General features: G+C 40.8%; 1 protein-coding gene across 8 annotated transcripts in view; it reads left to right on the top strand.

The window, feature by feature from the left end:
* The window catches only part of hmgcs1 (3-hydroxy-3-methylglutaryl-CoA synthase 1 (soluble)), a 29,916-nt gene extending 20,088 nt beyond the window's left edge, over nucleotides 1-9,828 (top strand). For 7 of the 8 annotated variants that reach the window (XM_035775435.2, XM_035775433.2, XM_035775428.2 and 4 more), the window contains 8 exons: nucleotides 180-305; nucleotides 1,546-1,710; nucleotides 2,673-2,841; nucleotides 5,553-5,723; nucleotides 6,096-6,202; nucleotides 6,524-6,649; nucleotides 6,772-6,929; nucleotides 7,238-9,828. In XM_035775435.2, coding sequence (XP_035631328.1) covers nucleotides 180-305; nucleotides 1,546-1,710; nucleotides 2,673-2,841; nucleotides 5,553-5,723; nucleotides 6,096-6,202; nucleotides 6,524-6,649; nucleotides 6,772-6,929; nucleotides 7,238-7,330 — 1,115 coding nt within the window. In that variant the 3' untranslated portion in view covers nucleotides 7,331-9,828. The remainder of the gene's footprint in view (nucleotides 1-179; nucleotides 306-1,545; nucleotides 1,711-2,672; nucleotides 2,842-5,552; nucleotides 5,724-6,095; nucleotides 6,203-6,523; nucleotides 6,650-6,771; nucleotides 6,930-7,237) is intronic. The other variant, XM_035775429.2, reaches the window with a different exon arrangement.
* Nucleotides 9,829-12,143: the final 2,315 nt, after the last annotated feature.

Genomic DNA, 12,143 nt, shown 5'->3' with positions numbered 1-12,143 from the left:
AAGTCTGACACACTGCCTCTAAATGGACCTACCTTAGACTTAGTATGCTGACAATAGAATAACCGTAAATCAAATGTATCAGTCCATAATGAGAGAAGAAATCATCTGTTATTCATAAAGAATATTCAGTACTTGTGTTACCCGTCTGCTTACTGCTGTCTCTTTCTGCCCCCCTGCAGGTCGTTATGCCCTGGCGGTGGCAGGAGACATTGCAGTTTACGCTACAGGAAGTGCCCGGCCGACAGGGGGCGCCGGTGCGATAGCCATGTTGGTAGGGCCCAACGCCCCACTGGCTTTTGACAGAGGTAGGTCAATATCCTACTGTGTGTAAATAGTTGATGTTGACACGCTGACTGAAGCATGACTCCCCCAGCCTGTTTATTATAGACACAGTTCCTCTGTTGTTGTTTGTTTAAGTCATTCAGGTCAATATCAGTTCAACAGTACACCTCAGACCTATTGTATTGACACACACATGCATACATACACATGCATACATACACACACAATATCACTGACTGCTTATCTTACTGACGAATACACAGCTTTGTTTACATTTCAACAAGCCATGCGTCAAAGACACCGCCAGTACGTTTCCATCTCATAGATAGCTAGCCGTTCATCCAGTTTCTGTCTGAATTCATGTGATGCTGTACAACCGGGTTGGGGTCAATCCCAAAACAATTCCGGTCAATTCGGGAAGTACACTGAAATTCAGTGGTGGAAAAAGTACCACATTTTCATACTTAGGTAAAAAATAAACATACCTTTTTAAAAGAAAATGACTCAAGTAAAAGTGAAAGTCACCCAGTAAAATACTACTTGAGTAAAAGTTTTTTTTTTTAAGTGTTTGGTTTTAATGTACTTAAGTATAAAAAGTAAAAGTATAAATCATTTAAATTGTCTTATATTAATTTACAGATAGCCAGGGGCACAGTTCAAAACTCAAGACATAATTTACAAACTAAGCACTTGTGTTTAGTTAGTCTGCGAGATCAGAGGCAGTAGAGATGACCAGGGATGTTCACTTGATAAGTGCGTGAATTAGACAAGTTTCCTGTCCTGCTAAGCATTCTAAATGTAATGAGCACTTTTGGGTGTCAGAGAAAATGTATGGAGTAAAAAGTACATTATTTTCTTTATGAATGTAGTGGAGTAAAAGTTGTCAAAAATATAACAAGTAAAGTACAGATACCCCAAAACACTACATAAGCAGTACTTAAAAGTACTTTACACTGCCTCTGAAATTCCAATTCCCTTCAATGCTTTTCAATGAGGAAAATGTGGAATTGGAATTTGGTTTACTTTCTGAATTGACTAGAATTAAAAATGGAATTGACCCCAACCCTGCTCTACAATGGGCCATTTTTAAAATATTTTTTATAAATGTCACCTTTATTTAACCAGGTAGGCTAGTTGAGAACAAGTTCTCATTTACAACTGTGACCTGGCCAAGATAAAGCAAAGCAAAGCAGTGCAAAAACAACAACAACAACAACAGAGTTACACATGGAATAAAATGGTGCATCATGTTTGACCTTGCAGGTCTGCGGGGTACACACATGCAGCACGCCTACGACTTCTACAAGCCAGACATGGCGTCAGAATACCCTGTGGTGGACGGAAAGCTGTCTATCGAGTGCTACCTCAGCGCGTTAGATCGCTGTTACTCTGTCTACCGCAACAAGATCCATGCACAGTGGCAAAGAGGTGAGAGAAATTAGCATTTGTACATTTTGTAAGATGCACATTGCTTGTTTAAAAAAATTGATAACAACATTGTTCATTTCAATGCATCCACCATACCTTTTCAACGGGCCTTGGTCAATTCAAACACTCAGGTCAATTCAAACACTTTTAGGTTAAATCCTAAGTAGGTAAAGTGAGCTTAGGCCAGGCCTATAGTTCCCTTTATAGTCTTAAGTAGTTAACTAGGGTTCCTTTCCACTGCGGCCTGAAATTGGTTTAGTGAAAGTAGCGTGTTGCTAATGTCATCGCAGAGGGTATTTAGGTTAGGTACAAGATTGGACAGTGATCCTGAATAGTTTGTCCTTGTGTCACCCACCTCTGTAGTATCAGAGACCATTTTAACCAAAGCTCGTCTTTTTTCCCACTGTCAATATCAATATGGAACTTATCCGACCATGAGCTTGATTGAATTCTTGGTACGGCCTTTCTAGCAGACCTGGGTCAAATGCATTATGCCAAATACACATAATGGAAGTATTTGAAAGTATTTCAGGTGTGCTTGACTTAGTTTATAGTTTGAGACTAGTCCATTGTTTCTGTTATTCCTGAGATAGCTTGGGTATTTTAAAAGTATTTGATACTGTTGTATTTGACCCCAGTCTACTCGGTTTTATCATTGACCATCTGGGTAAAACGGTGTATTTGGTTTTAAATTAGATGAGTTTATTAGTTACATGCACAGGGTTGCGGGGGACAGGGGGAGCAGATAGTTGACTAGTGGTGGCTATTCAGCAGCCTGATGGTCTGGTGGTAGAAGCTATTGGCCAGTCTTACAGTTTTTGCCTCAATGCTCAAATACTGCCCGCGTCTGAGTGATTGAAGCGGGGAGAACAGACAGTGGCAGCTGACCTCTATGATGATGGTCTTGGCTTTCCTGCGACACCGGTCAGTTTGGCTCAAAACATGTCCTATGTTCTACACAGAGGGTGTGGACAAGCGTTTCAGCCTGGAGGACTTTGGCTACATGGTGTTCCACTCTCCCTACTGCAAGCTGGTGCAGAAGTCCTTAGCCCGTCTGGTGCTCAGTGACTTCCTCAGCCACCCCAGGTCCAACACAGAGACTGGACCATTCAGTGGCCTGGAGGCTTTCAGGTTAGAACTCTACCGTTAGGCTTGCACCTTATTAGCTACGTAGTGCACCACCTTTTGATTGGTCATAAATCACCATAGATATATTATTCCCACACACATCTACAATTTAAAATAAATAAATATTTAACCTTTATATAACTAGGCAAGTCAGTAAAAAAAACTACAGGATCGGTGTGTGTGTGTGTGTGTCCCCCGGGACGGTTGAGCTAATGTAGGCTAATGTGATTAGCATGAGGTTGTAAGTAACAAGAACATTTCCCAGGACATAGACATATCTGATATGGGCAGAAAGCTTAAATTTTTATTTTATTTTACTGTACTGTCCAATTTACAGTAGCTATTACAGTGAAAGAATGCAATGCTATTGTTTGAGGAGAGTGTTCAGTTATGAACTTGAAAATGTATTAATAAAACAATTAGATACATTTGGGCAGTCTTTGATACAACATTTTGAACAGAAATACAATGGTTCATTTACTCAGTCTAAAACTTTGCACATACACTGCCATCTAGTGGCCAAAATTGAAATTGTGCCCAACCTGGAATAGTATATTGTGACCTCTTGCATTTCAAAGATGATGGGGGGGTGGATTTTCTTTTTTTTTTTGTATTTTTTTTTTGTATTATCTTTTACCAGATCTAATGTGTTATATTCTCCTACGTTAATTTCACATTTCCACAAACTTCAAAGTGTTTCCTTTCAAACGGTATCAAGAATATGCATATCCTTGCTGCAGGTCGAGAGCTACAGGCAGTTAGATTTGGGTATGTCATTTTAGGCGGAAATTGAAAAAAGGGTCCGATCCTTATGAGGTTTAGAACAAATTAATATTTTATAATGACGGCCTACCCCAGCCAAACCCTAACCCGGACGACGCTGGGCCAATAGTGCGCCGCCCTATGGGATTCACAATCACGGCCGGTTGTGATACAGCCTGGAATCGAACCAGGGTCTGTAGTGATGCCTCTAGCACTGTGATGAAGTGCCTTAGACTGCTGCGCCACTCAGGAAGCCAAAATGGCACATTTATTCAAGTAATTACGATCCTCCAAACATAATCCAACCAAGATTACCATAACTCCTGGTTGGAATACAAATATTAAATATTATTGAACCTTTATTTACATAGGGAAGTCCCAGAGAGCACTGCTTCACAAAAACGCAGCAAAAAAAGACCAATTACATAATAAGGGCGTTACAATTACAACAACAAAGGTGAGAGCATGATAAATTCCAAAAATCTCAAATGCGATGCTGTTCCAGTTTGTCCCCAGAATAGCATGTAAACGGCTCTAAAATATAGAGCCTTTGGAAAGTATCCCTGACTTTTTCCACATTGTGTTACGTTAAAGCCTTAATCTAAAATAAAATGTAATTAAAAATCCTCAGAAATCTACACAAAATACCCCATAATGACAATGGAAAACAGGTTTTAAGATTTTTTTGCAAATGTATAAAAACAGAAATACCTTATTTACATAAGTATTCAGACCCTTTGCTATGAGACTCAAAATTGAGCTCGGGTGCATCCTGTTTTCATTGGTTATCTTTGAGATGTTTCAACAACTTGATTGGAGTCCACCTGTGGTAAATTCAATTGATTGGACATGATTTGGAAAGGCACCCACCTGTCTATATAAAGTTCCCACCGTTAACACTGCATGTCAGAGCAAAAACCAAACTGAGTAATTGAGGGAGAAGGGCCTTGGTCAGGGAGGTGACCAAGAACCCGATGGTCACTCTGATAGAGCTCTAGAGTTCCTATGTGTAGATGGGAGAACCTTCCAGAAGGACAACCATCTCTGCAGCACTCCACCAATCAGGCCTTTTATGGTAGAGTGGCCAGACGGTAGCCACTCTTCAGTAAAAGGCACATGACCGCTTGGAGTTTGTCAAAAGGCACCTAAAGACTCTCAGGCCATGAGAAACAAGATTATCTGGTCTGATGAAACCAAGATTGTAGGAGGAAACCTGGCACCATCCCTACGGTGAGGCATGGAGGGGGCAGCATCATGGTGTGGGGATGTTTTTCAACAGCAGGGACTGGGAGACTAGTCAGGATCGAGGCAAAGATGAACGAAGCAAAGTACAGAGAGATGCTTGATGAAAGTGCTCAGGACCTCAGACTGGGGTGAAGGTTCACCTTCCAACAGGACAACAAAAGCACACAGCCAAGACAACACAGGAGTGGCTTCAGAACAAGTCTCTGAATGTCCTTGAGTGGCCCAGCCAGAACCCGGACTTGAACCCGATCTAACATCTCTGGAGAGAACTGCAAATAGCTTTGTAACAACACTCCCCATCCACCCTGACAGAGCATGAGAGAATCTGCAGAGAAGAATGGGAGAAACTCTCCAAATACAGGTGTGCAAACTTGTAGCATCATACCCAAGACTCGAGGCTGTAATCGCTGCTAAAGGTGCTTCAACAAAGTACTGAGTAAATGGTCTGAATACTTATGTAAATGTGATATTTCCGATTTAAATTTTTTTATTTTATACATTTGCAAAAAAATCTAAACCCGTTTTTGCGTTGTCATTATGGAGTCTTGTGTATAGATATCTGGGGGGGAAATGATTTAATCGATTTTAGAATAAGACTGTAACGTAACAAAATGTGGAAAGAGTCACGGGGCCTGAATACTTTCCGAAGGCACTGTATGTATATATGACTCTAAATGGCTCTATCCTTCCCTCTATGTGCTGAGCAGGGAGGTGAAGCCGGAAGAGACCTACTTCAACAGGGATGTGGAGAAGGCCTTCATGAAGGCCAGCACAGAGATGTTTGATCAGAAGACCAAGGCTTCCCTCCTCGTCTCCAACCAGAACGGCAACATGTACACCCCCTCTGTCTACGGCTGCCTTGCTTCTGTCATCGCACAGTAAGTCTCGTATGAATCAGAGTAAACTCATTTTTGCATAAAAGGTGCTACTTTAATTATTACATAAACATACTACTTGAATTAGTCATTCGTAAGAAGAAATGCACACAAGTGTCATTATTACTGTGTAATTATGTCTGAAAGTACAGTGTGACAACGTTTGTAATCACGCTGTGTTACATTGTCCTTACTGACCTAAGCACAGTGTAAATACAGTATAACTGTGTTATTACAATAGTTATACAGTACTTACATATATCTCAGTACTGTAGCAATAAGGACACTGTAATTAAGTGTTGCTGAAATGATAGTTATGGAGAGGCACACATAGGTGTGTGTGTGTGTGTGTGTAACACGTTTATTCCTGGACAGACACACACCTCAGCACCTGGCGGGCCAGAGAATCGGCTTGTTCTCCTACGGCTCAGGATTTGCCGCCACACTCTACTCCCTCCGAGTCTCCCAGGACGCCACGCCTGGTAGGTTCACCTCACACTGGGGTCGTCACCTGTATGGGATGGGGGAAACATCTTGTCTATAGAGATGGGTTCCACTGATATTTACGCTCCAAGGAACTAGAAATTAACCCGTCTAGTCTTGACACTTCTGGATTAGATGGCTGGGAAAATGAGGCAAAAGAGAGGAAAGAGAATTGTCTAGTGCTAGGGGTTATGAACTGAGCTGGTTGTTTTTGGACTGAGCATTGGTTATTAAGTTGAAATATGAATGAGTAGGTATTGGGTCTTTCCCGGGGGGGGTCTGTATTTATTGTCTGTTGGTTGGCCGTCTCCCTCCCTCAGGCTCTGGATTGGATAAGCTCTGTGCCAGCCTGTGTGACCTCAAGGCCAGACTGGACTCCAGGAGGAAGGTGTCACCTGCCATGTTTGCTGAAAACATGCAGCTGAGGGAAGATACCCACCACCTAGGTATGTCACACACACACAAACTACACACACACACTCACATTACTCACACACACACAGAAAGGCTTGAGCCTTTATTGAACTCATGTTTCATTTGAAGCCATGCCCGTCCCTTTCCCATCCAGCACCGTACGTGCCCCAGGGCTCTGTGGAGGAGCTGTTTCCTGGGACGTGGTATTTGACCCGGGTGGACGAAAAGCACCGTCGGGAGTACTCCAGACGCTCCCTGAACGACGACTTACCCCTGGAGGCTGGCCTGGTCAACTCCACCACAGCCACTGAGGTACAATACAATTGTATTGTTCAACGTAAATCGGAAATCAAATCATTTATAAATGAAATAATATTCCCAACCTCGCAGACACTACTCATACACATAAACTAGTGGCTGGAAGCAGCACATTGTATGGAGGCTAGGTCACTGAGAGACATTTAGTTTGCATGCAGGCACCACACATAAAAATAACAATGCACACAGAGACAGAAAAAAACAAGCTCCCATTGTTCCATATTAAATCATTATATTAGCTACATAAAAAGTGACATTAGAAACCAGGAACTGGTTTTTACGTGTTGCATCCTTATTCCCAGCAGCACATCCCAAGCCCAGTGAAGAAGATGCCCCGCCTCCCCGCCGCGACAGCTGGTCCTGAGGCGGTCACCGTTAGCAATGGGGATCATTAAGCTAAGCTTACCTCTGTGAGGTACAGGTAGACATGGAGGACGATCAACAAAGGACATTGGAAACACAATTATAATGCTAGCAGAGAGGACCCCCCTGTGCACCTTCTCCTCAGAGATATGTTTTCTAACATATTGCTGAATGCTGCGTAAAACCAAGCTATTTAACGATCACATCGTAGAATTTATCTTCAACCATCATTGCTCTCAATTATGTAACAGGGAGTAATATTATATGAAATGTGTGTGTTCCATTGGATGCATGGAAAGGAAAAGTGTTTGTCAAGGTAGCAGACATTCCTGAAACTAAAATCCTCAAGATTCCACATAATTCCACAGCCAGGGTGAAAAAATCTGATTTCGGCTATTAAGATTATGTTTTGCATAAATTTGCATTTCCCTTTTTCAAAAAGAATAAAATAAAGTATTTATAGCCCAACAAATTCAACAAGTTCTTTTTTATTTAATTTTGGACCAATTCTTTGGTAAAAATATTTTTTATCTTACTTATCATGGCACAAACTTAACAGTGGATGTAGAAAAAAAATCATAGTACATTTATTTAATCCGGGTATTGAAACAAAATGTTGGAGAAGAAAGTAGAAGGGATGAAAAATAGAAGCTCCATCTTAAGTCAACTATTATCTTCACTCGTAGCATCAAGAGGAAATGGAAGCTTGAGGAACAAGACTGCCTGCAGGCCTTTGGGGATAAAAAGGGAAGTGAGGCCTCTTAACTCTGTTTATCAAATGCTGCTGCTACCGTTGCAACTTGCTGTAATTACTTTTTTAACCTTTATTTAACTAGGCAAGTCAGTTAAGAACAAATTCTTATTTTCAATGACGGCCTAGGAACAGTGGGTTAACTGCCTGTTCACGGGCAGAACGACAGATTTGTACCTTTTCAGCTCGGGGTTATGAACTTGCAACCTTCCGGTTACTAGTCCAACACTCTAACCACTAGGCTACCCTGACTTGAGCTGTACAAAGCAGCTACACCCCTACTATACCTTAAGTTTGACCGATTTCAGAATACTTCCATTTGCTATGTAGGGGAAACATAATAATTATGTGGGCGCTTATATTTATCCTATTTCACACGTGTGAATTGGAAATGAGTTTTTTGCATATCCCAACTCCCCCTGAGATACCCTTGGAGAGTGGGGTCACGTCCAGGGATCAGACGTTATTGACTGCAACCCTGGAGCAATTAGGGTTAAGTACCTTGCTCAAGGGCACATCAACAGATGTTTCACCTACTCGGCTGGGGTATTCGAACCAGCGACCTTTCAGTTACTTGCCCATTATTCTTAACCGCTACACTACTAATAGTCAGAATTAGTTTTCTCTTAGGACTCTTTGTTATACCACCATGGATAAATATCAGGGAAGAGGGACTGAACGGTCTGAGTTACATTTAAGTAATTTAGCAGATGCTCTTATCCAGAGACACTTACAGTAGTGAGTTCATTCATGTTCATATTGTTTTGTACAAGTTCCCCGTGGGAATCGTAACCCACAACCCTGGCGTTGCAAGCTCTTTGACCTACCAACTGAGCAACAATTCAACATGTTTAAATCATGTGATCAATGTTTCCCGCGGCGGTGATTGCACTACAGACTAAAACGGTGAAATGCCTCAATTGAGCATGCTGTTTTATCAGAGCTTTAATTCTCACCAGGCTCTGATAATCTATACAATATGTAAAATAACATTTTGTTTGAGTTCTTGTTTGTCCTTAAATATTTTTTTGGGGGAAAACATTTCGGCAGATAAATCTATTTCCTGGAATTACGTAAATTGACATGGTTAATTTAGTCTCCGTGCAGAAACTTTTAAATCAGTTTTAAAAGACATATGTCCAACAAGTTATTGTTTTAATGTAGTGTGTTGAAGAAATGTCATGAAAGAGTTGTGTTTTCTCCGAGGTCTCAAACATTTTTTTTTGTTTTTTTTAACACTGACAGGGATAGGACTACTTATAGACTGTAAAGAAACCAAATCTTGACACAGGCAGAAAATGCTCAGGCAGAAATACCTGCAAACATCAGCCTTAAAGGGAACAGAGTTGGGGGCATACTTATTTTTTCTTTCACATAAATGTTTTGCATTTCCTCTGCAATGTTGGGCGACAGAGTTGTAGTCCATTTCCAATCTCTCAAGTTTGAGAAGCCTTACAATAAGCATGTACTAAATGTAGAAAATAGCTATACTCACGATAATGTACAGATATTTTAATTTTTAACAGCCAAGATAAGTTGCCTCTGTTTATATCTGTGTATGGCTGATGTTTACATTGTTTCTCTGAGATCAGATAATTAAAAAAAAAAATAATTGGTGGGTAATGTATAGTACTAAGATTATTTATATTTGTAGATATAAATAAATTGGCGTCTGATCAAGTGTCTCTTTTATAGCAACGATCTGTATAGAGATGATGTAATAACAATGTAGAGATGTATTAAGAGATGAACTGAATAATAAATATATGTTCATTTAAAGTGGCTGTTTCCTGCTTATTATATGGCTGTAGGGTGGGGGTATCCAGACTTCCATACCTTTATAGATGCTGTAAAAAGGCCAATGGAACTCAACCAAAACAAACAACTCTATGTGAAAGAGATGTGTCGTGCTGCATGAGGCAAATAGAAAATGCCTCTGTTAAATACACATGTATGTTATTAAAGTGATGCTAATGCAATTATTATTTGTCGTTCTGAAAATATCAGCCCAAAGTGCTCTTTCATATTGCTACAACATACCTGTAAAGGTCTCTTGAGGCTCCCAGGAGGCAGGAGATCGTTTCAAGGGTCTGAGTAGAGTCACTCCAAGCCTTCCACCCACTGTCTTCCACCTAGGCCCAGAGGTGTTTTCTCAAAGTGGTTCCTGGGCCAGAGGGGTTTGTTGGTGGGGAAGCATTGCTGTGTCACTATTGTTCCATTTTCTTCCAGGGGCTCCCTCGTTCTCTCGTGGTGGTGGTGATTTATTGCTGTGATCAGTTGGCTGTCATTTTTTGGATCAAATTACCCAGCACATGAATGACGTCCACCTGGATGGTCAGTTTCCTGGGCCAGAGGTGGGAGCAGTTCCTGGTTGGGTCCTGAGCCAGTCTTCCATCTGGGGGCTGAATGATGGCCTTCCTAGTTCTTACCTGGTGGGTGTTATTCATCCCACACTACCAGTAAGGCTTAATCACTTATTGGGCCAAAAGTGTTGTTAGAAGGTTGGTGTAATTTGGGGATAGGGGTCAAATTGGTACAGTTTTGTATAGAGAATCAAGGGAGGGAAATTACACAGGAACTACAGTGCAAAGGTTCAAAGGTAAAGACACAAGCAAACAAAAACCAGATAGTGGGAAAGCTTAATACCTTTACACTTAAAAAAAACCTGACGATTGTAAATCTTCACACCATTCTGTGTGTGTGTGTCCATCTGTGTGTGCGTGTGCAAGTACATGTGTTCTGCTGTACATTTTATGTCATGGCATCAACATGTTTGTGTGTTTTATTTCAGATACATTCATGCGTATGTTATAAGCTAATAACAAACTCACAAACCCTAGGCTCACGCATGTTTAGATTCACTCACAAGATCCCTCAACAAACATTTCTAATTTGTCAGGCCACTGTTAGTAAGGGGGTTGGGAAAAAATGAAAAGTGCACCATACCTCCTAATTTAATTCATACTAGTCTTTTGGGGAGGGTGTAGCCTGTGTTTTGGCTTGGTGGGGATTTGAGAAGGGAGTGGCTATTACATTTTTAGAATGCCCTCTTGCTGATTGCTTTTTTCTTTATTCAATATTAATATTACAATTTAGCGTTTTTTAATTACTCCTTGGGGTGGTAGTATGTGGATCCCCCCGTCTTCTAATGACCAAGAATGGTGAGGAGATGAAGTGATGGCTGTCTCTGTGACTTCATAAAAGATCTTGGATCTGATCCAACAACACACAAACCACACATGCAACAGGGTGGATCAACGCCTGTTGCTGTTGGATAGCACCTGATGAGGTTCAGTATAACACTGAACAATAAACGATCAGTAATATAGCCCAATCCACAAGTCTATAAATATAACTATGCCACTACAGGCTACATCTGCCTATCTGTACAGTGAATGCCATCAATGCTAATACCTGTATCCAATAGGTAAAAAGGTGTTAAACTTTCACCCTACTCAAAGGTTGATTTGTAAGTCAAGCATCCTGATTTCTGAGGTGTTGTCACCTCTGCACTTGGTTGAAATAATGCAGGACTGCAAGGTGTTAACCTAAGCCATTGGCTATTCTCTCTGCTACCGCATGGCAAGCGGTACCAGTGCACCAAGCCTGGAACCAACAGGACCCTGAGCAGCATTGACCCCCATGCCATAAGCAGTGGTGTAAAGTAATGTTTACTCCATGCATTTTCTCTGACACCCAAAAGTACTTGTTACATTCTGAATGTTTAGCAGAACAGGACAATTGTCAAATTCACACATTTATCAAGAGAACATCCAAGGTCATCCCTAAATGCCTCGGATCTGGTGGACTCACCTAACACAAATGCTTAGTTTGTAAATTATGTCTGAGTGTTGGAGTGTGCCCCTGGCTATCTGTAAATAAATAAAAAAACAAGAAAATTGTGCCATTCTGGTTTGCCTAATATAAGGAATTTTACATTCGTTTTACTTTTTATTTTGAAGTATATTTGAGCAATTACATTTACTTTCGATAGTTAAGTATATTTAAAACCAAATATTTTTAGACTTGTACTCAAGTAGTATTCTACAGGGTGACTCACTTGGGTTATTTTCTAGTATCTTTACTTTTACTCA

This window comes from Oncorhynchus keta, chromosome 9 (assembly GCF_023373465.1).
Source record: "Oncorhynchus keta strain PuntledgeMale-10-30-2019 chromosome 9, Oket_V2, whole genome shotgun sequence".
Classification (NCBI taxonomy): Eukaryota; Metazoa; Chordata; class Actinopteri; order Salmoniformes; family Salmonidae; genus Oncorhynchus; species Oncorhynchus keta.
Note: the sequence above shows the minus strand (reverse complement) of the source record. Positions and strands in the feature narration are given on the sequence as shown.